Here is a 27,294-nt window from a genome sequence, read left to right as displayed (position 1 = left end):
AGAGTATTTACTGAGTCAACTCACAGCGGGGAAGGGGCAACAGAAATAGGTATTATCCTTATAGTCTCTGCAGCAGGTTTTGTCAACATCACATCGGAGATCAGGTCCACACAGATGATCTGATCTCTGTTTTTGGTCTAGGTTGTTCTTGGGCTCCTGAAGGGGAGAAATGGGTAGAAGAAGGGTAATTGGTTTCTCTACAGCTTCCTTCTTCACCACCATCGTTCAGATAAAGTAGTGACATACATACAGTGTGATATGTCCTACCTCCTGCAGGTTGTCTTTGTCCTCTGAGGTTGAAATGAGAGAGGCAGGGACTGAAGATAGAGCTTGTTCAGGGGAGAAAGGATATCTCAGGCCTCGCCTCACACACTTCCCGTCACGGGCACAGAATGTGCCATATGGACAACAGTTCTTGCGATCAGCACAACACGTGGCCTACAAGGCAGACATTTTATACAATAATCAATTCAAAAGAGCATTAAGACTCCTCAAGATGACAACACTAAATTGTGAATTTGATTGCAATTGAAACATTTGAGTTACAAGCTTTGAATTGATGCCATGAAAATAGAGAATAAAGAATATTACATTACTGTAATGTGTCTTATTGCACAAGAGTATTTACTGAGTCAACTCACAGCGCGGAAGGGGCAACAGAAATAGGCATTATTCCCTTCGCCTCTGCAGCAGGTTTGGCCAACACGACATTTGAGACCATGTTCACACACATGATCTGATCTCTGTTTTTGGTCTAGGTTGTTCTTGGGCTCCTGAAGGGGAGAAATGGGTAGAAGAAGGGTAATTGGTTTCTCTACAGCTTCCTTCTTCACCACCATCGTTCAGATAAAGTAGTGACATACATACAGTGTGATATGTCCTACCTCCTGCAGGTTGTCTTTGTCCTCTGAGGTTGAAATGAGAGAGGCAGGGACTGAAGATAGAGCTTGTATAGGGGAGAAAGGATATCTCAGGCCTCGCCTAATACACGACCCGTCATGGGCACAGAGATGGCCATATGGACAACAGTTTCTGCGATCAGCACAACACATGGCCTACAAGGCAGACATTTTATACAATAATCAATTCAAAAGAGCATTAAGACTCCTCAAGATGACAACACTAAATTGTGAATTTGATTGCAATTGAAACATTTGAGTTACAAGCTTTGAATTGATGCCATGAAAATAGAGAATAAAGAATATTACATTACTGTAATGTGTTTTATTGCACAAGAGTATTTACTGAGTCAACTCACAGCATGGTGGTGGCAACAGAAATAGGCATTATCCCCTTCGCCTCTGCAGCAGGTTTGGCCAAAACGACATTTGAGACCATGTTCACACAGATGATCTGATCTCTGTTTTTGGTCTAGGTTGTTCTTGGGCTCCTGAAGGGGAGAAATGGGTAGAAGAAGGGTAATTGGTTTCTCTACAGCTTCCTTCTTCACCACCATCGTTCAGATAAAGTAGTGACATACATACAGTGTGATATGTCCTACCTCCTGCAGGTTGTCTTTGTCCTCTGAGGTTGAAATGAGAGAGGCAGGGACTGAAGATAGAGCTTGTATAGGGGAGAAAGGATATCTCAGGCCTCGCCTCACACACTTCCCGTCACGGGCACAGATTTGGCCATATGGACAACAGTTTCTGCCATCAGCACAACACCTGGCCTACAAGACAGACATTTTATACAATAATCAATTCAAAAGAGCATTAACACTCCTCAAGATGACAACACTGAATTGTAAATTTGATTGCAATTGAAACATTTGAGTTACAAGCTTTGAATTGATGCCATGAAAATTACTGTCATTTCTTATTGCAGGAGTATTTACTGGGTCAACTCACAGAGGCGAAGGGGCAACAGAACCAGGTACCGTATATGGTTCTGCAGCAGGTTTCGCCACCACGACAGTTATGGTTGTTGTCACAGTGGACAACTGAACTCTTTTTTTGGTCTAGGTTGTTTTTGAGCTCCTGAAGGGGAGAGACGGGTATAAGAAGGGTGCTTGGTTTCTCTGAAGCTTCCTTCTTCACCATGGGTATGTTCATCCATGGCTGATTTACTTTCTCACACATCTGGGTACCCAGGTTACACTGAAACCCTGAGGGGCAGCAGTGCTCCAAGTCGGAGCAGCACACAGCCTGGAGACGCACATGAATACAGACACGCAGAGAATATCAATGAAATACTGACAACACTTTTCCGGACCAATATGTCAAGTCTTCACAAGTACAGGTCAAGTTATGCAGTGTATGAACATGTCTGACTTACGTTGGGATATGGACAAGCGCGATATCCATCTGTAGTCATACAGCAGGTGGAGAGATCTGAGAGGACGTTCCCATCAGGGCATATGTTGTTGCAAGATGCAAACCCACACACTCCCACCAACAGCCATAAAGTGATCCTCAACATCTGGACAAGAGATAATTAACATGAAGTTTATTTGATTCAGCCAAATGTGATACGTTGTGGGCAATTTTAGAGCAACAACTGCACATTCTTTCCAGTTCCTCAGTCAATTTGTGACTTAAACTACATCTTACACTTTTACTGTCATTTCGTTGAGGTGTTGCTGGCAACTTTTAGTTTCATTTTAGCATGTATTAAAGAAATATAACCTCATTGTATAGTCATAATAAATAAAAGCTGTGACTGTTTATAAAACACCATACTGGTGGCAGTTACGCCAAGGGTTTGATAAGGATTCATAGATTTTTGCTTACCTTCTGTCTGTGAAGTGATTCAACAGCCTCCTGACATACGCCTCACACCTCCCCTGTACTGAACAACAGACACCGCCACTCTTTATATGGTAGGTTTGGCCCTCCCACTAAACAAACTGGATGCTGGACTTTATGTCACACCCACATCCTATGACTGTCAAATTAGGACAGTAAGGTGCTTCCGGAGGTACACCTCCATTCAGCCACACTTGGATTTTAAAAGGAGGGTTTGGTAATTATTGTATGATGCTGCAAAAACATACACACACACATAAGAGTTTACAAGCTCACATTAACCTGTGATATAATTACATTGTTTAAATACAAAACTTACTGCTAAAGCTTCACTCAGAAATATTGTCTATTTAGAAAGACATTAGTAGGGTGAAAGGTTCAAATGTTATGCTAATATGACTTTTAAAACCATAAAACCAACTAAAGCACATTTCAGAACTGAACTTCTGTTTAGCATAGTTTCTGTGTTTTACACTAGACATTAAAGTATCATCAAGATTATAAGTTCCCTCTTAAGTCAAAAACGATTCAGTCATAACAGCTATGAGGAAACATGATGAGTGATATTCTGGTAGGTCGGTTGGTTATGAACTGGTTGAGATCAACTGCACAAGGCAACTGGGTCTGTAACCCTCGACTACTAAGGAGGCTATAAAATAATCTCACATTATTGTTTGGTTCAGTAACACCCTTAGTGTGATATACAGCAGTTTAATGATAGATTGTACATTGTGAAACTATTGAAACTACTTGCAGTAACTCAAGTGGCATATGAGGTTAGCGTAATAGTTATTGTGTTTGTTACAGCAGCTGAACACAAATTTTAGGGAAGTGAGACTGGGCAGAATGATGGCTTGATATAAAAAGTGGGCAGGGTAACAAACAGTGAATGCAAATCCAGTGGTAGTTGGGTCATATGAATATTTGCTTTGTTTGATTTCTATACAGTTGTATACAAAAGTTTGGACACCCTTTGACAAATGACATATTTTGATGATTTTTAAATTGAAAAGATGTAAACACACCCTCTTTAGGATGTGGAATATAAAACACAATACTTTCTGCAAACGTCAATGCGTAGATACTTTGTATGTCATAAATTTCTCCCATTCTTCTTTGCAAAAGGCCTCCGGTTCTGCAATATTCTTGGGCCATCTTGCATGCACAGCTCTTTTAAGATCCACCAACAGATTTTCAGTTATGTTTAAGTGAGGGCCATTCCAAAACCTTCAGCTTGCATCTCTTGAGGTAGTCCATGGTGGATGTCGAGGTATGTTTAGGATCATTATCCTGTTGTAGAGGCCATCCTCTTTTCAGCTTTTTTTTTTTTTTTTTAACAGACGGTGGGATGTTTGCTTCTAGAATTTGCTGGTATTTGATTGGAATCCATTTTTTCCTCCACCCGTGCAATGTTTCCTGTGCCACTGGCTGCTGCAACACAACCCCAAAGCATGATAGATCCACTCCCATGCTTAACAGTTGGCAAGGTGTAATTTTCATGAAATGCTGCTCCTTTTCCTCTCCAAACATACCTTAACTTATTGTGGCCAAAGAGTTTTATTTTAACTTCATCAGTCCACAGCACTTGTTTCCAAAATGCATCAGGCATCTGATGTTCTGTTGTATACTTCTGACATTGGATTTTATGATGAGGACACAGGTAAGGTTTTCTTCTACTAACTCTTCATGGAAGTCTTGTTGGTGTAAGCATCACTGCACAATGGAACAGTGTACCACCACTCCTGAGTCTGCTAAATCTTCCTGCAAATTTTTACAGTCAAATGGGGGTTGTGTTCTCTATGAGAGTTTTCTTGATCTTCCAGATCTCATCTTGACTTCCACAGTTTCCCTAAACTACCATCTCCTAATTACATTTCACACTGTGGAAACTGCAAGCTGACAACACTTTGCTATCTTCTTGTAGCCTTCCCCTGCATTGTGGGCATCAGTAACTTACACAGCTTACACAGCTGCTTAGAGGAACCCACTGTTGCCGAATGTTTGCACAAGGTTTGAAGAATCAGAGTATTTGTAAAGCTTTGAAATTGGCACTGTCTGACATTTCCTACCCAGTAAACACTGTGGGCCTCATTTATCTTCCTGCAGTGGCCCCACTTGGGCCCCACAGGGACATGTTTGCTGGGCCCTGTGTGGGCAGCCCACTGTGGGCCCCGTTACCAGTGTGAAATGCGGGGCACGTGTGGGCCCCACACTATGGGGCCCAGGTGGTGCCCCAGTGGAACAGCCCACACTGAGTGTGGGTCCCACTGGGATCCACTGTGGGGCTGCAGCATGCCCCTGGTCACCCAGGTGGGCTGTGTGGGCCCCACTGGGGCCAAGTGTGGGCCTGCAGCATGCCCAAGTGGGCTGTGTGGGCTCATTTGGGACCTACTGTTGGCCTGCAGCATACCAAGGTGGGCTGTGTGGGCCCCACTGCAGGGCCACAGCATGCTCCCTTAGGGGCATACTGTGGGCACATAGTATGCCCCCAAGTGAGCATGCTGTGGCCCCACTGGGGCACCACCTGGGCCCCATAGTGTGGGGTCCATGAGAGCCACGCATTTCAGACCAGTAATAGGGCCCACAGTGGGCTGCACCTGCAGGGCATGCTGCAGGCTCACAGTTGGCCCCACAGCTCAAAGGGTCCAACTTGCAGCATAGATTAATATTGATGCATATTCAGAATAGTTGCACTTGTTGAAAGTAGCAGTAATAAATTAAGTTTATGTTTCAAACACTTACATTTATTCACAGCTAGATTAGAAGAAAAAATCAGGGGCATCAGTGGATCTCTGCTACTTATCTTCTGGTCCTTCTGTTCATGGGGAACGACAATGTTAAATACTCTACAAAATCAATAAGAACAAACAAAAAATCTGAACACAAGGTTTCTGAAGCTTTTGTACATAATGGAAAAGTAACGCCCACCAAGGGTTGTAGTGAGGTGCTGATCACTGGAAGCAGACTTGAGAGAAGGAAAAAAGTGTTGCACACTCTGGCTCCATATGCATTTCCCTTTTATTTGGATGACATTTCGACCCTCAGGCCTTCTTCAAGATCAGCAATCATAGTAAGACACAGGCACTGGTATGTTATATAGGCCACACCCTAATAGCACAGCTGATGGTGATCAGATAATCATTTTCCACTATTAGGGTGAGAAAAACAATCAAAAGACCTTCACAGATCAAAACGTTTAACAAACAGTGACAAGAACTACAGCAAATCAATTCTCTTCAAATAAAGTGACAAAAACCAATATGTTTCATATCAAATGTAGAGATTTAAATTTTATATTCCAGTCCTTTTGGTTAACTGCTTTGGGCCCTGCACGGACTATCCCACAGGGGGGCCCATGTGGGTTTTCTGTGGGCAAGTCCAACTGTGGGCTTGCCTACAGAAAGCCCACATAGGGGCCCCAAGGGCAAAACTGCTGTGGGCCCTGCATAGGCTAATCTACATGGGGCCCATGTGAGATTAGTGTGGATTTGCCCTGCCTACAATGCCCCACAGTAAACCCACACATATCCACAGTAGGTACAGGCATGTGTGCTAGGAAGAAGCTCCGTATGTCAGTATGTCAGCGACTCTCCATGCTGGAGTTCCCTGACAGGGACGTTCCCTGCCCTGGCGTCCACCACACAGTCTGACCTGCAGTGGTGACACCTGGGACACAGCCTGCATGAGCAGCGTGTGTGCGTTGCAGAACCTCTTGTTTTTCATTTTGGCACCCATGCTAACAGATCAGAGCAGCCACGCAGCCTGCGTGTGCCACACATCTCACACGTAGGTGCCAAATCTAGAGATTCGGGGTCTCGCCTATTTTTTCTGTGTGACGCGCACAGTTCTCAGCAAAAATAGACAATGAAAATGATCTGTTGATAGTCATATTGAGAAAATGCCAGCACGTCTCATTTCAGACATATTTCACATTGGCTTTCGTCAGCTCCGCCCCTATTTTAACCGTGCAAGTGCAACGACAAGTGCAAGGTGGTAAGTATTAGGCGCACGGACTATATGGGCATCTCTATGCGCACCTGCTATTTTGTTTCATTTATGTGCAGCAGTGAAATGTGTAAAAGGGCTGGGTGAAGGTGAGTATAGAAAAGTGGGTGTAGTGATTAAATATATGTGAAATACTCTCCTAGCCAATCACATCACTGGTCTCAAAGCTCTGAAACAGTTAACAGTGTTAATCACAATTAAACATGATAACGACAACTCAACAATGGATAATACATTGTTGCCGCACTTCTGCAGCAAGTATTTAGTTTGATCATGTTGATAAAATCACCAAAGCAGCAGCGGACATTGTGTCACAAAAGGACATGATTCTGAGACATCTAAGACCAAATTTCAACCAGGAAATAATATTTTATGCATTCACGCAGTGTCCGATAAGAATGACATTTCAGAACCGTATCAACTGAACTCCAGTAGCGATACCAAGGCCGCCACTCCATCTCATGTGTGCAAGGTCGGATAAATACCAGAGACACAGTATTTTTCCTACCGTCCAACTGCCTTTAATAAATCACTAAAGCATATGCATACAGGCTCTCCGAGCTCTGCAGCAAGAGGAGCATCTTCAACAGCTCATACAAACACTTTATACTTTCATCCTGTGCCCAACACAACCGTCAACACAAGCACCTTGTGTGTAGTCACACCTCACTGTCTGCAGACACCTGTTCCTGCAAGATAATCAATAATAATCCCATATATGGAGTCATGCTTGTCTTGTACAGTTTCCAGCTTTTGCATTTAGCCCCCCTTTTCCAATGATCACTTCTTAGAATCGGGGTCACTGTGTATCATGCACTTCAGATAGCCCTTTCTATTTCTTCTTTCCTAATTGACTTGACATTCATTTCACCACACAAACAAGTTGCATATTGCACCTTGTTGGTAAGATATTGCTTAAAACAGAACGATGTGATTACAACATTTAAGAGGTCAATAGACAGGGTCAAGAATGCATCATGTTCCTTAAAGACAAAACTGATCAGTTGAACACACTTCTACACTGGATTAACAATCATCAAAGAATAAATACAACAATATAGTAATTTATACAACAGTACACTTCTAATATCATTTTTTTCCTCCATATCACCTCAACTTTGGTCAACAAAATCTCAAGACCCTCGCAATGCAAAATTGCAAAGGTTTTGAGTTTTCATCAAATGCTGTTGCTATTGTGACGCATCATTTGCCATGAAACAGGAAGCTGTTTTTGAGGCGCTAGGGGTGTTTGAAAGCTCACAAAACTGGGTGCACACATCAGAACCCGTGAATTTTGCAAGAATATAGAGCGATTGGGCTCTGCCCAACCGGACGTCGGCCATTTTGAATTTTGTGTGTTTTTCTTGTATTTTATGCAAACTTTTTCAAACTCCTCCTAGAGGGTTTATTACATTCATTTGACATTTGGTTGATATAACCCTCAGACTAATGTGATACTAAATTGTGAAGGAATAGTCGATAACTCAAATGATGATGTCATAGGTCATATGATAACACACCATTTTAGGCAATTTACATTTATGGAATTTTTCAAAACTCCTCCCAGAGGATTCAACAGGTCCACTGACTGTTGCAGCTGAAATGTCAGCCTGTCTAGTTAGGTGACAAAGGTAATTAAATACCAGAGACACAGTATTTTTCCTACCGTCCAACTGCCTTTAATAAATCACTAAAGCATATGCATACAGGCTCTCTGAGCTCTGCAGCAAGAGGAGCATCTTCAACAGCTCATACAAACACTTTATACTTTCATCCTGTGCCCAACACAACTGTCAACACAAGCACCTTGTGTGTAGTCACACTTCACTGTCTGCAGACACCTGTTCCTGCAAGATAATCAATAATAATCCCATATATGGAGTCATGCTTGTCTTGTACAGTTTCCAGCTTTTGCATTTAGCCCCCCTTTTCCAATGATCACTTCTTAGAATCGGGGTCACTGTGTATCATGCACTTCAGATAGCCCTTTCTATTTCTTCTTTCCTAATTGACTTGACATTCATTTCACCACACAAACAAGTTGCATATTGCACCTTGTTGGTAAGATATTGCTTAAAACAGAACGATGTGATTACAACATTTAAGAGGTCAATGGACAGGGTCAAGAATGCATCATGTTCCTTAAAGACAAAACTGATCAGTTGAACACACTTCTACACTGGATTAACAATCATCAAAGAATAAATACAACAATATAGTAATTTATACAACAGTACACTTCTAATATCATTTTTTTCCTCCATATCACCTCAACTTTGGTCAACAAAATCTCAAGACCCTCGCAATGCAAAATTGCAAAGGTTTTGAGTTTTCATCAAATGCTGTTGCTATTGTGACGCATCATTTGCCATGAAACAGGAAGCTGTTTTTGAGGTGCTGGGGGTGTTTGAAAGCTCACAAAACTGGGTGCACACATCAGAACCCGTGAATTTTGCAAGAATATAGAGCGATTGGGCTTTGCCCAACCGGACGTCGGCCATTTTGAATTTTGTGTGTTTTTCTTGTATTTTATGCAAACTTTTTCAAACTCCTCCTAGAGGGTTTATTACATTCATTTGACATTTGGTTGATATAACCCTCAGACTAATGTGATACTAAATTGTGAAGGAATAGTCGATAACTCAAATGATGATGTCATAGGTCATATGATAACACACCATTTTAGGCAATTTACATTTATGGAATTTTTCAAAACTCCTCCCAGAGGATTCAACAGGTCCACTGACTGTTGCAGCTGAAATGTCAGCCTGTCTAGTTAGGTGACAAAGGTAATTAAATACCAGAGACACAGTATTTTTCCTACCGTCCAACTGCCTTTAATAAATCACTAAAGCATATGCATACAGGCTCTCCGAGCTCTGCAGCAAGAGGAGCATCTTCAACAGCTCATACAAACACTTTATACTTTCATCCTGTGCCCAACACAACTGTCAACACAAGCACCTTGTGTGTAGTCACACTTCACTGTCTGCAGACACCTGTTCTTGCAAGATAATCAATAATAATCCCATATATGGAGTCATGCTTGTCTTGTACAGTTTCCAGCTTTTGCATTTAGCCCCCTTTTCCAATGATCACTTCTTAGAATCGGGGTCACTGTGTATCATGCACTTCAGATAGCCCTTTCTATTTCTTCTTTCCTAATTGACTTGACATTCATTTCACCACACAAACAAGTTGCATATTGCACCTTGTTGGTAAGATATTGTTTAAAACAGAACGATGTGATTACAACATTTAAGAGGTCAATAGACAGGGTCAAGAATGCATCATGTTCCTTAAAGACAAAACTGATCAGTTGAACACACTTCTACACTGGATTAACAATCATCAAAGAATAAATACAACAATATAGTAATTTATACAACAGTACACTTCTAATATCATTTTTTTCCTCCATATCACCTCAACTTTGGTCAACAAAATCTCAAGACCCTCGCAATGCAAAATTGCAAAGGTTTTGAGTTTTCATCAAATGCTGTTGCCATTGTGATGCATCATTTGCCATGAAACAGGAAGCTGTTTTTGAGGCGCTAGGGGTGTTTGAAAGCTCACAAAACTGGGTGCACACATCAGAACCCGTGAATTTTGCAAGAATATAGAGCGATTGGGCTTTGCCCAACCGGACGTCGGCCATTTTGAATTTTGTGTGTTTTTCTTGTATTTTATGCAAACTTTTTCAAACTCCTCCTAGAGGGTTTATTACATTCATTTGACATTTGGTTGATATAACCCTCAGACTAATGTGATACTAAATTGTGAAGGAATAGTCGATAACTCAAATGATGATGTCATAGGTCATATGATAACACACCATTTTAGGCAATTTACATTTATGGAATTTTTCAAAACTCCTCCCAGAGGATTCAACAGGTCCACTGACTGTTGCAGCTGAAATGTCAGCCTGTCTAGTTAGGTGACAAAGGTAATTAAATACCAGAGACACAGTATTTTTCCTACCGTCCAACTGCCTTTAATAAATCACTAAAGCATATGCATACAGGCTCTCTGAGCTCTGCAGCAAGAGGAGCATCTTCAACAGCTCATACAAACACTTTATACTTTCATCCTGTGCCCAACACAACTGTCAACACAAGCACCTTGTGTGTAGTCACACTTCACTGTCTGCAGACACCTGTTCCTGCAAGATAATCAATAATAATCCCATATATGGAGTCATGCTTGTCTTGTACAGTTTCCAGCTTTTGCATTTAGCCCCCCTTTTCCAATGATCACTTCTTAGAATCGGGGTCACTGTGTATCATGCACTTCAGATAGCCTTTTTATTTCTTCTTTCCTAATTGACTTGACATTCATTCCACCACACAAACAAGTTGCATATTGCACCTTGTTGGTAAGATATTGTTTAAAACAGAACGATGTGATTACAACATTTAAGAGGTCAATGGACAGGGTCAAGAATGCATCATGTTCCTTAAAGACAAAACTGATCAGTTGAACACACTTCTACACTGGATTAACAATCATCAAAGAATAAATACAACAATATAGTAATTTATACAACAGTACACTTCTAATATTATTTTTTTCCTCCATATCACCTCAACTTTGGTCAACAAAATCTCAAGACCCTCGCAATGCAAAATTGCAAAGGTTTTGAGTTTTCATCAAATGCTGTTGCCATTGTGACGCATCATTTGCCATGAAACAGGAAGCTGTTTTTGAGGTGCTAGGGGTGTTTGAAAGCTCACAAAACTGGGTGCACACATCAGAACCCGTGAATTTTGCAAGAATATAGAGCCCCCCTTTTCCAACGATCACTTCTTAGGATCGGGGTCACCGTGTACTTCAGATAACCTTTTCTAGTTCTTCTTTCGTAATTGATGCAACATTCATTTCACCTACACAAACAAGTGCAATGCAAAATTGCGGTTTTGAGTTTTCATGGAACAGTGTTGCCATGGCGATGCGGAAGACTTGCATGTTTCGCCATGAAAGAGGAAACTGTTGTAACTTGACTTTATATTGTCCGATCTGCTCCAAATTTCACAAGTTCGATAAGAGTCCAGGCCTGAGGACATCTACCTGCTCATATTGAGTCATAGTCATAGCACCACCTGCTGACAACAGGAAATCAGCCTTATGTGACAAACATCATCAACTTACTTAAAATTCACATGGTGTGGTGTACACATGATATACTATACTGCAACATGACGTATAATAAGTGGGTGTTCTCTAACACCACATAGTGGGCACAGGGGGCCTTGTTTTAACCGCGTAAATGCAACGACAAGCGCAAGGTGGTATGTCTTAGGCGCACCGACTGTATGGGCGTCTCTATGCGCACCTGCTACTTTGTTTCATGTATGTGCAGCAGCGCAACGAAGGTGAACATAGATCGGTGGGCGTGGTGATTAAATAAATGTGAAATACTTTCTCATCCAGTTAAAACCGTTGTGCCAATCACAGTTAAACGTGATAACGACCGCTCAACAAACGGAAAGCTTTTCTTCAGGAAATGTCTGGTTGGTTCAGAGCGTCACGACATGAACACACATCACCACAAATCTGTACCAAAAGACAGATGGAGTAGTTTTTTTCATCAGTTAGTTACTATAACTTTTATTTTCTGTGCTTGACGAGATGGTGCATCTCAAGGGGTTTATCCTCTAATTAAATTTTGAAATAAAATAAGGACAGTCACAGGGTTTTCTTACAACATGCTTGATCGGCTAAAGGTCAAACAAAAATGGCTAAAAAGATAGACTAAAGCAAGACTAAAAACGTTAGTACATTTTGATGTCAACAGCAAAAAATACTTGCTGCGATACTTGATTTTTACCCTCGAAAATTCAAATAAGAGTAACAAAGAAGTAAAAGGAACAAAGAGGGAGAAAGACGGTGATGGATTAATTATCAAGTCTATTCATATTCATTCAAGTGGGACAATTGACAAACTTTTAGTAAATTAAATTTTATGGGTTAAATAAGAAGCTTTCAGAATTTTCTTCATCTGAAACAATGTAATAATGCTTAGTACCTCTTCTCCCTCAGAGTCAGCAGACGACTCTGAAGATGAGTCTTTATAACTCCGCTCAGACTTCCTTTTTCTTCTACGGCTCTTTTCCTCCTGAGGGACACAAAATTTACAGCACATTTATAAATGCTTTATAACACCTGGGTCGTGATGCATAGATGATGCGTACACTCAAAAACCGCACATACGCCATTTCCCGCTTATAAACACACCTCACGCATTCTTTAGGCCAGGCATACACATGTTGTCCTGAAGCGATCTGAGGGTGATTTGATGAGGTGGAGATGAAATATGAGGTGAGAGACGGAATCTTTCAGCAAAACATTTTTGTTAGTTTTTTTGTTTGTTTTTTTTTGGGGTTTTTTTGCGTTTACACAGAGATTTGTAAAATGCCAATCAAAGGCACATTTAAGAACATAACATTGATTAATTACATTTGTGTGATTAGTTTAACCATTCATTTAGTTTACATAGGAGTCAACATTTTATTTTGCTCATAATATTCTTTTTATTTTATCCTTAGTTTTGTCACACCTTGTAAAGTCGGTTTAGATATGAGCGCTACAAACTAATCACTGATTACATTTCTGAGATATCACTGCTGATGATGGTTTACAGGTCCGTGTGATGAATTCATGATTTGGACGATATAAAGCCGTGCGTAATGGTCGTGCGTAGTGACAGCTGTTCTGCTGTTGGACAACCTCGCCGGTGCAACACAATCGGTAAACGGCATTTCCTCTTTCCCGTTTGACAGCTATACAGACTGGTGGAACAGGCGGCGAACTGATACGAAAACAGCTGGATCAGTGCGTGTCTTCCTCCATTTATGGCTCATTGTGGGAGTGGAAATTAGGCTCGTGCACGTGTGTCCAGTTCTTTAATGACTGAGATCTATAAAACAGAACCATGCGTACGCACAGCTTTATAAATCTGACGAAAAGAATACGTATATTTTATTCTGGCTTTGCGCGTACACACAGTTTTATTCATGAATCTACACAGAGTTTTATGCGTCTGGTCCCTGAACTCAAAACTGTTTGACTCAACTTGACCTGCATAAACATAGCAAAGCTAACAGCTTACAGCAACTTTATATTTAACTGCATCTCATATTTGTGGGAATATTGACAAGGTCAGTCTAATTGATCACATGAAAAAGTTTCTGCTGATAACTTACTGAATGAGAGTAAATTTTCTTCTTCTTCTTGGAAAATAAAACAAGAACATTCAGATTGAATAGTTTATAAGTAATTTTATGGCAATATTGTTTGATAACACATTTTTACTACCAGAGCCTGTTTCCAGTAAAGTATACTGAAAAAGAGAACACATATCTTCTCCCTGATCATTTTATTAGCCTCAAGTGGCTCAGAGTAGAGGAGAGATCATATATCAAAATATGTATTGTTCACAGGATTGTCAATCATGTGGTACCACAATATCTCAGTAATTATTTTTCTCAGGTCAGCGATGTCCACAGTTATCCCACTAGAGGGAGCTCCACTGATTTTGTGCCATGCAGATTTAAAAGCTGCGTGGGAAAGGACTTGTTTTTATATAAAGTAGCAGTTATGTGGAATGTGTTACCTGCAAGACTTAAGTCAATTAGTTCTATTGGAAACTTGAAGTCCTCCGTAAAGAGCTGGCTGAGTTGCAGCTGGTCCTACATATAACTATTTCATCTGTTTCAATAATTCAATCATTTTAATTAATTATTGAATTGGTAGGATACACTGTACTGAATACATATTGTACTGCTGCCTTCTCTCTGCCGCCCCTCCACCTCCCACAAACATACACACATGAACACACGTGCACACTCACACGCATTAACTTATACTAATTGTGCTCATATACTCACTTAAACATTAACAGTCAAACACACAGCTACACCCAAAGGACCACAATGGAAATAAGCTCTTGAGCTTTATTGTGTTTAAGATATGATGCCTCCTGGTTGAGACTGTGCATACATGATTCATTTATTTATATATGCTGTATATCCTTTATATTGTTAATAAATAATTTCAATCAATCAATCAATCAGCCACTTTAGCAGTAAGACAGTTCATTCTGGAATATACTGTTGTAGAAAACCACTGACAGTAAAAAAGACAGAAATGATCAGAGATGCCTACATCCACAACTGAAGACATATTGGCAGGTAGGCCGTGTGTTATTACAAGGTCTAAAGTGTGGCCTCTCTTATGAGTAGGTAAAAGTCACACAATTCAGCAAATTTAAAAGGTTCCAAGGTAAAAGAGTCTGATTGATTGTCCACATGGAAGTTAAAATGACGTAAAATAACAATTCATAATTGGTGTGGATTATTGAGAGTACTTCTGAAAAATCGAAAACAAAGGAAGAGCATCGTTTGGGTGGCCTGTGAACTATGATACACAGTACAGGACGGCTGTTAAAAATAATGGAGTGATATTCAAAAAATGTGTATTTATCAAATGTAATATCTTTAAAACCAAGCGACGCAGAGAGGATGGTTGCTCTACTCCCATCTTTTTTAACCTTTCCTGGAGGAGTATGAATAATTGTAGTTTGGTGGTGAGGTTTCAATAAGAGCAGCTGGTCCATCCGTATTAAACATGCAATCAATATTATTATCTAAAATCAGGTGATTAATAATAAATATCCCGATCTAATATTCAAAAGTGCCATATTCAGGGTCACTGGCAAAGTTCTCTTAAGGGTTTGATTAGTAGATGGTGGTTTATGTGCGCATAGAGATTATTAAAATTCACACCATAAGTTTGTTTGATGATATGTCTGGTCGTGATTATGACAGGAATTATTGAATGAACGCTTGGGGTGGCACTATGCTTAGACTTACTGCAGGGGGAGCCAGTGGTGCTTTGATGACTTCTTTCTTGTCTGCTTTTTCTTCACACTCTTCTTTTCATCCTGCACACACAAATAGAAATGCACTCAAATAATGTAATGCTCCATTATATGTAAAACAAATTAAGGAGTTTTTTTCAGGATTACAGATCAAAACCATTTTGAAATCCATCAGTTTGAGCTGCATAGAGTCCAATTATTTCTGACCAGTTGTTAATTGTCAACCAATTTACTCCAACTATCAACAACATCCCACTGATCTTTATTAAAACCCTGGAATCCATTTTTTAGACTTAACACAAAATGTTTTTTATGTTTAGTAATTTGGAAATAAACTGCTGGAGGAATCAGAACTCGAATGCTTGTAAATATTTGTACAATTTGAGTATTTGAGCCCATCTACTGTATTGCTTATTGTTTGCCAGATGCAGCTACACCTTCAACTAAATACAAAACAGTCTTGTAGTAAACTTAAAACATTATGTATAGATGTGGCTGAAAATATTGGTACCCTTCCACCTTTAAAAAAATAAAAATCTCTGTATCAATTTGACAGAAGTATATGCTATCCATCATTCTTTATTTCACATTGAATATGACTGAAACTTTGCTTTTGATTTACAACATATTATTTACAATAATAAAACAAATGAAAATGGCCTGGCGAAAAAAACTGGTACCCTTAACTTAATATTTGTAGCACAGCCTTTTGCGGCAATAACTGCAGTGAAGCACTTTCTGTAACTCTGAATTAAGTCTCTATACTTCTTCACTGGTAGTTTGGGTCACTTTCCTTCTGGTGAGAACTGGAGCAGTTCTCTCAGGTTTGATGGGTGCCGTCTCATAGCAGGCCACTTCAGAACAGTCCAACGTTGTCTTCTCATCCACTCTTGGGTGCTTTTTGATGTATGTTTGGGGTCATTATCCTGCTGGAAGACCCTCCTGTAAACATAGGGTTGATGCGGTTTACCAAAAAGCTCTAATTGTGTTTCATCTGTCCAAAGCACATTCTCCCAGAAGGACCTTGACTTGTCAATGTGCATTTTTGGCAAAGTCCAGCCTGGCTTTTTTTTGCGTCTGCCTCTTAGAAGCGGGGTCTTCCTGAGTCTTCTACCATGGAGCCCATTTTCATTCAGATAGTGACGGATGGTGCGACTTGAAACTATTGTACCTTGAACTTGAAGATCAGCTTAAATATAAAGTGTTCAAACAGAAAACGAAACAAGCATTCTTAGAGGCTACAACAGAAACAGTGATAGGAAGCCAGTCTGAGCCACTAAGAGCTGTAAAGTGACAGGAAGTTTGGTTCCGGTAGAGTGGCAAGGGCGTCCCATAATTTGGCTATCCATTTACACCCTCCAGCAACAACAAAAATCTGCTTCTATGCACTCTAGGCATCTACGTCCTATCGGACTCAAACTTAGCTTTATGACAATTACTCACGTTGTTCTCTCCTGACTAGATCCCTGCTTGTGTTGTATCAGCTCTCAGATGTACATTGCTTTGGATAAAAGTGTCTGCTAAATGAAATTGTAAATTGTAAATAAACATAGACCTTATGGATGATAAATGGACCAATCAGTCTCTATCTTAAAAACAAATCTCACACCGTCTATATGGTCCTTAATATAGATTTATAATATAACGAAATAACAAAACTGATTTATGAAGAATTAAAAACAAACTTAAAAACAATTTAAGACAACAGTTTGACTTAAAGATGAATCAGTCAGATTAATCTGCATTTTGTGTTTTCTAATGACTGAAACTATCTGTCAGTTTTACTGCTGTGTTTACAACAGTTACTGAGGTCAACAACCTTTTAACATCTTCAGAAAACATCATGTTAATAGAGTTATTGTGTAGTGTTAGTACCTGTATTAAAAGATTTGTAAGTCCTTTCATAGCAGGTTTTAATCTTACAGACCTTACCAGTTTTTTCTGCCTCCTGCATTGTATTTACTCATGTCTCTGACACCTGGGCTGCCTCTATGTGTTTCTCTTTCCTCCTTAAACTCTTTCTTTAAATCTTCAATCAGTTGCACCTTCTTCCTTCTTGAATCAGTTCTTTACTTTCTTCCTCATTTTTCTTTCGACACCATTAATGTTACATCCTGCGATTCTTCCTCACTTCTGTCTCCTCTCTCCTGAGTCCTTCACTCACTCTGTAAATGTAAAAGCCTTTCCTTTGAGAAAATCTGTCAGAAGCAGAAATTTAACTTGTATGTTGTTAATTACAGTAATTGTCAAACTGAATTGACAAACGACACACTGTGGGAATGCATCCGCAGTCAAGTCATCCAAACTATCAGCTACATTAACATTACTGTAATGTAAAGCAGAAGCAGCAGATAAACTGGACATTTAAACAACTCTAATGTCAAGTTTAAAAACTTTAGCTTCACTGAAGAGCTTTTCTAGCTACTTATGTCCTTTGCCTGACATTATTACTTGACGCTGCCCATCAGAATTCAGGAGCCGGTGGTGGTTTGTTGGTCCATGTTAACAACAGCTGTCTCCGTGTCTCATACAAGGATAAAGTGTTCAAACAGAAAACAAAACCAGTTTTCCTAGAAGCTACAACAGAAACGGTGATAGGAAGCCAGTCGGAGCCACTAACAGCTGTAAAGTGATAGAAAGTTTGGTTCTGGTAGGGTGGCAGGGGCGTCCCATAATTTGGCTATCCATTTATACTCTCCCCCTTCAATCAATACATTCAAGGCCAAATAAATCTACTAAAGACCAATCAGCTGTGTGACCACTGAGTCTAAACTCCATCTATGATCTTCTCATTAGCACAGGTAGTCTTGCTTTTAATTTGACAAGTTTACATTATTAATTTCTAATTGACATTGTGGGTGTATGTGATGTGCTGTTGTGTGTAGCTTTGTATTTTATATTATGTATGGTGTGCTCTGTGTGTTTTTTGCTTTGTACTGTTTGTTGCTGTGCTGTTGTATGTTTTGATTGTGGGGGACATCGGATGCAAATTAGCCTCGAGTTAACTCCAGTGCAGTGCATCTTTAATGTTTAAAAACTGCTCATTGTCCCAATCAATAAATCAAAGACAATTAGACGTGCCCTCCACAGCTGTGAGTGTAACTTGATTTGGAGTGACACTTGGTGGTGAAGTGGTAGTGGGTAGGTACTGGTTTGGGATTGGGCCAAAGTGTACCAGTGGGCATTACCCACCCTACACTGCCTGTGATTGGCTCTGACCCTGATATTGTTAACCTAACCCAATCATCTCACTCCTCATGCCTAAACCTAACCAATCTAACCAACAAAGGTAACGAGTAATAGCCAATCAGAGGCAGAGTAGGGCATTTTTTTCCTTACAAAGTATGAGCACCTTGATGAAGACCACAGTTCACTGAAGGGTAGTAGGCTAACTAGAAGGTCAGCTATAATTCTACTTCACCACTAAATTATAATATCCAAATGTAATAACTATATCAAATGATTGGAAGGTCAGGTGAGTGGTCTATGGCCCAGTGACACATCAAGTTCAGGTGGCATGAGACAACAAAACAGATGGAGAAATTTTCAATCACATTTGCATATTTTTTTAATTATTTTTATTATGCTTCAATAGGAAGATCATGAAAGGAATAAAGCTTAGCATGATTTGGCATGATTTTTTTGTTTTTTGCAGGAAATCGCACTAGACTGAAACTGAACTAGGACTCTGGAACTCTGTGTACTGTTTACATGTGTCTAATTTGAATCGCTCTTTCAAATTACTGTTTTGTTTACTGTTGTGGTAACTGATCCAGAACAGGTACATAAGGCATTTCATTGCACATTGTACTGTGTATGATTATATATGTGACAAATAAAATATGAATTTGAAAATGAAATGCACAATGGATAAGGGAAACAATCATTTGAGGTTGTAAGCAGATTATTTACTCATTAGACTGTATTGTAGGTCTGTGAATAATCAAAAAATCTGATCAGTTTGTGTTCATTTTCTCTACTGAAGCTGTAATGCATAGTTAGTAAGCGCAGTGCAGAAACATTAGCAACACATCCTCAGTCTGTTTTTGTGTCTTCTTGTGTTCCTGGGGGGATCTGAAAGTACTTCAGATCTTCTGCATGTCAAGGAGGAGTGGCCAAAGATATATTCATAATCACAGCAGTGCCGACCATCTGCACATCACTGGTCCTGAAATCAGTACCAATGTTAGAACAACATACTGCCTCCTAAATTACTGCAGTAAAGGTGAAGATTCATAAGCATGTAAATTTATAGTCAGTGCAATGAGATTCAAACAGCTGTCTGATGCAACCAGCAACAAGAGTGATGAGAATGAATCAGAGGCTGTGGCTGTTTTTATTCCATAAAATTGAGTTGAAGCGCTTCATAGAGCTCAGGGGAGCAGAGTAGGATAACACACACATAATTCTCACAAGTGAAACCCTTCACATACACATACATTTTTGACTGATTGATAATAGAAAAATCTTGATTATTGCAGGTTTAACACTCAAAAACTCAGCTAATAATCTTAATTAGGGTTGTGTGGATCAGGTTCTATCAGATTTGATTGATAGTGCAAACAACCAACAAACTCTTAGCACATTTGACTTCAGATGTTGCCAAATCCTGATTGAGAAAAGACGTAAATCTTTTCTCCATCAGGGAAAAGATCCATTCAGATAAAGTTAAAGTCAGGGCCTTTAACTTTTTCTGAGTGGATCTTTGTTCAGATAAAATAGTAACATACATACAGTGTGATATGTCCTACCTCCTGCAGGTTGTCTTTGTCCTCTGAGGTTGAAATGAGAGAGGCAGGGACTGAAGATAGAGCTTGTTCAGGGGAGAAAGGATATCTCAGGCCTCGCTTCACACACTTCCCGTCATTGGCACAGAATGTGCCATGTGGACAACAGTTGCTGCGATTAGTACAACACGTGGCCTACAAGGCAGACATTTTATACAATAATCAATTCAAAAGAGCATTAAGACTCCTCAAGATGACAACACTAAATTGTGAATTTGATTGCAATTGAAACATTTGAGTTACAAGCTTTGAATTGATGCCATGAAAATAGAGAATAAAGAATATTACATTACTGTAATGTGTCTTATTGCACAAGAGTATTTACTGAGTCAACTCACAGCGCGGAAGGGGCAACAGAAATAGGTATTATCCTTATAGTCTCTGCAGCAGGTTTTGCCAACATTACATCGGAGATCATGTCCACACAGATGATCTGATCTCTGTTTTTGGTCTAGGTTGTTCTTGGGCTCCTGAAGGGGAGAAATGGGTAGAAGAAGGGTAATTGGTTTCTCTACAGCTTCCTTCTTCACCACCATCGTTCAGATAAAGTAGTGACATACATACAGTGTGATATGTCCTACCTCCTGCAGGTTGTCTTTGTCCTCTGAGGTTGAAATGAGAGAGGCAGGGACTGAAGATAGAGCTTGTATAGGGGAGAAAGGATATCTCAGGCCTCGCCTAATACACGACCCGTCATGGGCACAGAGATGGCCATATGGACAACAGTTTCTGCGATCAGCACAACACATGGCCTACAAGGCAGACATTTTATACAATAATCAATTCAAAAGAGCATTAAGACTCCTCAAGATGACAACACTAAATTGTGAATTTGATTGCAATTGAAACATTTGAGTTACAAGCTTTGAATTGATGCCATGAAAATAGAGAATAAAGAATATTACATTACTGTAATGTGTTTTATTGCACAAGAGTATTTACTGAGTCAACTCACAGCATGGTGGTGGCAACAGAAATAGGCATTATCCCCTTCGCCTCTGCAGCAGGTTTGGCCAAAACGACATTTGAGACCATGTTCACACAGATGATCTGATCTCTGTTTTTGGTCTAGGTTGTTCTTGGGCTCCTGAAGGGGAGAAATGGGTAGAAGAAGGGTAATTGGTTTCTCTACAGCTTCCTTCTTCACCACCATCGTTCAGATAAAGTAGTGACATACATACAGTGTGATATGTCCTACCTCCTGCAGGTTGTCTTTGTCCTCTGAGGTTGAAATGAGAGAGGCAGGGACTGAAGATAGAGCTTGTTCAGGGGAGAAAGGATATCTCAGGCCTCGCGTAATACATGTCCCGTCATGGGCACAGATTTGGCCATATGGACAACAGTTTGTGCGATCAGCACAACACGTGGCCTACAAAGCAGACATTTTATACAATAATCAATTCAAAAGAGCATTAACACTCCTCAAGATGACAACACTAAATTGTGAATTTGATTGCAATTGAAACATTTGAGTTACAAGCTTTGAATTGATGCCATGAAAATAGAGAATAAAGAATATTACATTACTGTAATGTGTTTTATTGCACAAGAGTATTTACTGAGTCAACTCACAGCATGGTGGCGGCAACAGAAATAGGCATTATCCCCTTCGCCTCTGCAGCAGGTTTGGCCAAAACGACATTTGAGACCATGTTCACACAGATGATCTGATCTCTGTTTTTGGTCTAGGTTGTTCTTGAGCTCCTGAAGGGGAGAGACGGGTATAAGAAGGGTGCTTGGTTTCTCTGAAGCTTCCTTCTTCACCATGGGTATGTTCATCCATGGCTGATTTACTTTCTCACACATCTGGGTACCCAGGTTACACTGAAACCCTGAGGGGCAGCAGTGCTCCAAGTCGGAGCAGCACATAGCCTGGAGACGCACATGAATACAGACACGCAGAGAATATCAATGAAATACTGACAACACTTTTCCGGACCAATATGTCAAGTCTTCACAAGTACAGGTCAAGTTATGCAGTGTATGAACATGTCTGACTTACGTTGGGATATGGACAAGCGCGATATCCATCTGTAGTCATACAGCAGGTGGAGAGATCTGAGAGGACGTTCCCATCAGGGCATATGTTGTTGCAAGATGCAAACCCACACACTCCCACCAACAGCCATAAAGTGATCCTCAACATCTGGACAAGAGATAATTAACATGAAGTTTATTTGATTCAGCCAAATGTGATACGTTGTGGGCAATTTTAGAGCAACAACTGCACATTCTTTCCAGTTCCTCAGTCAATTTGTGACTTAAACTACATCTTACACTTTTACTGTCATTTCGTTGAGGTGTTGCTGGCAACTTTTAGTTTCATTTTAGCATGTATTAAAGAAATATAACCTCATTGTATAGTCATAATAAATAAAAGCTGTGACTGTTTATAAAACACCATACTGGTGGCAGTTACGCCAAGGGTTTGATAAGGATTCATAGATTTTTGCTTACCTTCTGTCTGTGAAGTGATTCAACAGCCTCCTGACATACGCCTCACACCTCCTCTGTACTGAACAACAGACACCGCCACTCTTTATATGGTAGGTTTGGCCCTCCCACTAAACAAACTGGATGCTGGACTTTATGTCACACCCACATCCTATGACTGTCAAATTAGGACAGTAAGGTGTTTCTGGAGGTACACCCCCATTCAGCCACACTTGGATTTTAAAAGGAGGGTTTGGTAATTATTGTATGATGCTGCAAAAACATACACACACACACAAGAGTTTACAAGCTCACATTAACCTGTGATATAATTACATTGTTTAAATACAAAACTTACTGCTAAAGTTTCACTCAGAAATATTGTCTATTTAGAAAGACATTAGTAGGGTGAAAGGTTCAAATGTTATGCTAATATGACTTTCAAAACCATAAAACCAACTAAAGCACATTTCAGAACTGAACTTCTGTTTAGCATAGTTTAAAATGTATCTGTGTTTTACACTAGACATTAAAGTATCATCAAGATTATAAGTTCCCTCTTAAGTCAAAAACGATTCAGTCATAACAGCTATGAGGAAACACATGATATTCTGGTAGGTCGGTTGGTTATGAACTGGTTGAGATCAACTGCACAAGGCAACTGGGTCTGTAACCCTCAACTACTAAGGAGGCTATAAAACAATCTCACATTATTGTTTGGTTCAGTAACACCCTTAGTGTGATATACAGCAGTTTAATGATAGATTGTACATTGTGAAACTATTGAAACTACTTGCAGTAACTCAAGTGGCATATGAGGTTAGCGTAATAGTTATTGTGTTTGTTACAGCAGCTATACACAAATTTTATGGAAGTGAGACTGGGCAGAATGATGGCTTGATATAAAAAGTGGGCAGGGTAACAAACAGTGAATGCAAATCCAGTGGTAGTTGGGTCATATGAATATTATTTTTCTATACAGTTGTATACAAATGTTTGGACACCCTTTGACAAATGACATATTTTGATGATTTTTAAATTGAAAAGATGTAAACACAGCCTCTTCAGGATGTGGAATATAAAACACAATACTTTCTGCAAACGTCAATGCGTAGATACTTTGTATGTCATAAATTTCTCCCATTCTTCTTTGCAAAAGGCCTCCGGTTCTGCAATATTCTTGGGCCATCTTGCATGCACAGCTCTTTTAAGATCCACCAACAGATTTTCAGTTATGGTTAAGTGAGGGCCATTCCAAAACCTTCAGCTTGCATCTCTTGAGGTAGTCCATGGTGGATGTCGAGGTATGTTTAGGATCATTATCCTGTTGTAGAGGCCATCCTCTTTTCAGCTTTTTTTTTTTTTTTTAACAGACGGTGGGATGTTTGCTTCTAGAATTTGCTGGTATTTGATTGGAATCCATTTTTTCCTCCACCCGTGCAATGTTTCCTGTGCCACTGGCTGCTGCAACACAACCCCAAAGCATGATAGATCCACTCCCATGCTTAACAGTTGGCAAGGTGTAATTTTCATGAAATGCTGCTCCTTTTCCTCTCCAAACATACCTTAACTTATTGTGGCCAAAGAGTTTTATTTTAACTTCATCAGTTCACAGCACTTGTTTCCAAAATGCATCAGGCACCTGATGTTCTGTTGTATACTTCTGACATTGGATTTTATGATGAGGACGCAGGTAAGGTTTTCTTCTACTAACTCTTCATGAAAGTCTTGTTGGTATAAGCATCACTGCACAATGGAACGGTGTACCACCACTCCTGAGTCTGCTAAATCTTCCTGCAAATTTTTACAGTCAAATGGGGGTTGTGTTCTCTATGAGAGTTTTCTTGATCTTCCAGATCTCATCTTGACTTCCACAGTTTCCCTAAACTACCATCTCCTAATTACATTTCACACTGTGGAAACTGCAAGCTGACAACACTTTGCTATCTTCTTGTAGTCTTCCCCTGCATTGTGGGGATCAATAACTTACACAGCTTACACAGCTGCTTAGAGGAACCCACTGTTGCCGAATGTTTGCACAAGGTTTGAAGAATCAGAGTATTTGTAAAGCTTTGAAAATGGCACTGTCTGACATTTCCTACCCAGTAAACACTGTGGGCCTCATTTATCTTCCTGCAGTGGCCCCACTTGGGCCCCACAGGGACATGTTTGCTGGGCCCTGTTTGGGCAGCCCACTGTGGGCTCCGTTACCAGTGTGAAATGCAGGGCACGTGTGGGCCCCACACTATGGGGCCCAGGTGGTGCCCCAGTGGAACAGCCCACACTGAGTGTGGGTCCCACTGGGATCCACTGTGGGGCTGCAGCATGCCCAAGTGGGCTGTGTGGGCCCATTTGGGACCTACTGTCGGCCTGCAGCATACCAAGGTGGGCTGTGTGGGCCCCACTGGGGCACCACCTGGGCCCCATAGTGTGGGGTCCATGAGAGCCCCGCATTTCAGGCCAGTAATAGGGCCCACAGTGGGCTGCACCTGCAGGGCATGCTGCAGGCTCACAGTTGGCCCCACAGCTCAAAGGGTCCAACTTGCAGCATAGATTAATATTGATGCATATTCAGAATAATTGCACTTGTTGAAAGTAGCAGTAATAAATTAAGTTTATGTTTCAAACACTTACATTTATTCACAGCTAGATTAGAAGAAAAAATCAGGGGCATCAGTGGATCTCTGCCATTTATCTTCTGGTCCTTCTGTTCATGGGGAACCACAATGTTAAATACTCGACAAAATCAATAAGAACAAACAAAAAATCTGAACACAAGGTTTCTGAAGCTTTTGTACATAATGGAAAAGTAACGCCCACCAAGGGTTGTAGTGAGGTGCTGATCACTGGAAGCAGACTTGAGAGCAGGAAAAAAGTGTTGCACACTCTGGCTCCATATGCATTTCCCTTTTATTTGGATGACATTTCGACCCTCAGGCCTTCTTCAAGATCAGCAATCATAGTAAGACACAGGCACTGGTATGTTATATAGGCCACACCCTAGTAGCACAGCTGATGGTGATCAGATAATCATTTTCCACTATTAGGGTGAGAAAAACAATCAAAAGACCTTCACAGATCAAAACGTTTAACAAACAGTGACAAGAACTACAGCAAATCAATTCTCTTCAAATAAAGTGACAAAAACCAATATGTTTCATATCAAATGTAGAGATTTAAATTTTATATTCCAGTCCTTTTGGTTAACTGGTTTGGGCCCTGCACGGACTATCCCACAGGGGGGCCCATGTGGGTTTTCTGTGGGCAAGTCCAACTGTGGGCTTGCCTACAGAAAGCCCACATAGGGGCCCCAAGGGCAAAACTGCTGTGGGCCCTGCATAGGCTAATCTACATGGGGCCCATGTGGGATTAGTGTGGATTTGCCCTGCCTACAATGCCCCACAGTAAACCCACACATATCCACAGTAGGTACAGGCATGTGTGCTAGGAAGAAGCTCCGTATGTCAGTATGTCAGCGACTCTCCGTGCTGGAGTTCCCTGACAGAGACGTTCCCTGCCCTGGCGTCCACCACACAGTCTGACCTGCAGTGGTGACACCTGGGACACAGCCTGCATGAGCAACGTGTGTGCGTTGCAGAACCTCTTGTTTTTCATTTTGGCACCCATGCTAACAGATCAGAGCAGCCACACAGCCTGCGTGTGCCACACATCTCACACGTAGGTGCCAAATCTAGAGATTCGGGGTCTCGCCTATTTTTTCTGTGTGATGCGCACAGTTCTCAGCAAAAATAGACAATGAAAATGATCTGTTGATAGTCATATTGAGAAAATGCCAGCACGTCTCATTTCAGACATATTTCACATTGGCTTTCGTCAGCTCCGCCCCTATTTTAACCGTGCAAGTGCAACGACAAGTGCAAGGTGGTAAGTATTAGGCGCACGGACTATATGGGCATCTCTATGCGCACCTGCTATTTTGTTTCATTTATGTGCAGCAGTGAAATGTGTAAAAGGGCTGGGTGAAGGTGAGTATAGAAAAGTGGGTGTAGTGATTAAATATATGTGAAATACTCTCCTAGCCAATCACATCACTGGTCTCAAAGCTCTGAAACAGTTAACAGTGTTAATCACAATTAAACGTGATAACGACAACTCAACAATGAATAATACATTGTTGCCGCACTTCTGCAGCAAGTATTTAGTTTGATCCTGTTGATAAAATCACCAAAGCAGCAGCGGACATTGTGTCACAAAAGGACATGATTCTGAGACATCTAAGACCAAATTTCAACTAGGAAATAAGATTTTATGCATTCACACAGTGTCCGATAAGAATGACATTTCAGAGCCGTGTCAACTGAACTCCAGTAGCGATACCAAGGCCGCCACTCCATCTGATGCGCACAAGGTCGGATAAATACCAGAGACACGGTATTTTTCCTACCGTCCAACTGCCTTTAATAAATCACTAAAGCATATGCAT

At 40.5% G+C, this 27,294-nt stretch overlaps 1 protein-coding gene across 1 annotated transcript; it reads right to left on the bottom strand.

The window, feature by feature from the left end:
• Positions 1 to 25,827, bottom strand: LOC122969777 (progranulin-like). The gene is made up of 16 exons (XM_044335750.1): positions 25,671 to 25,827; positions 25,485 to 25,557; positions 22,875 to 22,932; positions 22,420 to 22,563; positions 21,990 to 22,289; positions 21,616 to 21,786; positions 21,373 to 21,504; positions 21,133 to 21,169; positions 20,382 to 20,515; positions 1,851 to 1,979; positions 1,502 to 1,672; positions 1,259 to 1,390; positions 885 to 1,055; positions 642 to 773; positions 268 to 438; positions 1 to 156 (listed from the first exon to the last, which is right to left on the bottom strand). The coding sequence occupies exons 4-16, from the start codon at positions 22,561 to 22,563 to the stop codon at positions 16 to 18; spliced, it is 1,965 nt and encodes a 654-aa protein (XP_044191685.1). The 5' UTR covers positions 22,875 to 22,932; positions 25,485 to 25,557; positions 25,671 to 25,827; the 3' UTR covers positions 1 to 15.
• Positions 25,828 to 27,294: the final 1,467 nt, after the last annotated feature.

This window comes from Thunnus albacares, chromosome 19 (assembly GCF_914725855.1).
Source record: "Thunnus albacares chromosome 19, fThuAlb1.1, whole genome shotgun sequence".
Classification (NCBI taxonomy): domain Eukaryota; kingdom Metazoa; phylum Chordata; class Actinopteri; order Scombriformes; family Scombridae; genus Thunnus; species Thunnus albacares.
The sequence above is the reverse complement of the archived record's forward strand: the minus strand, read 5'-3'. Positions and strand labels throughout refer to the sequence as shown.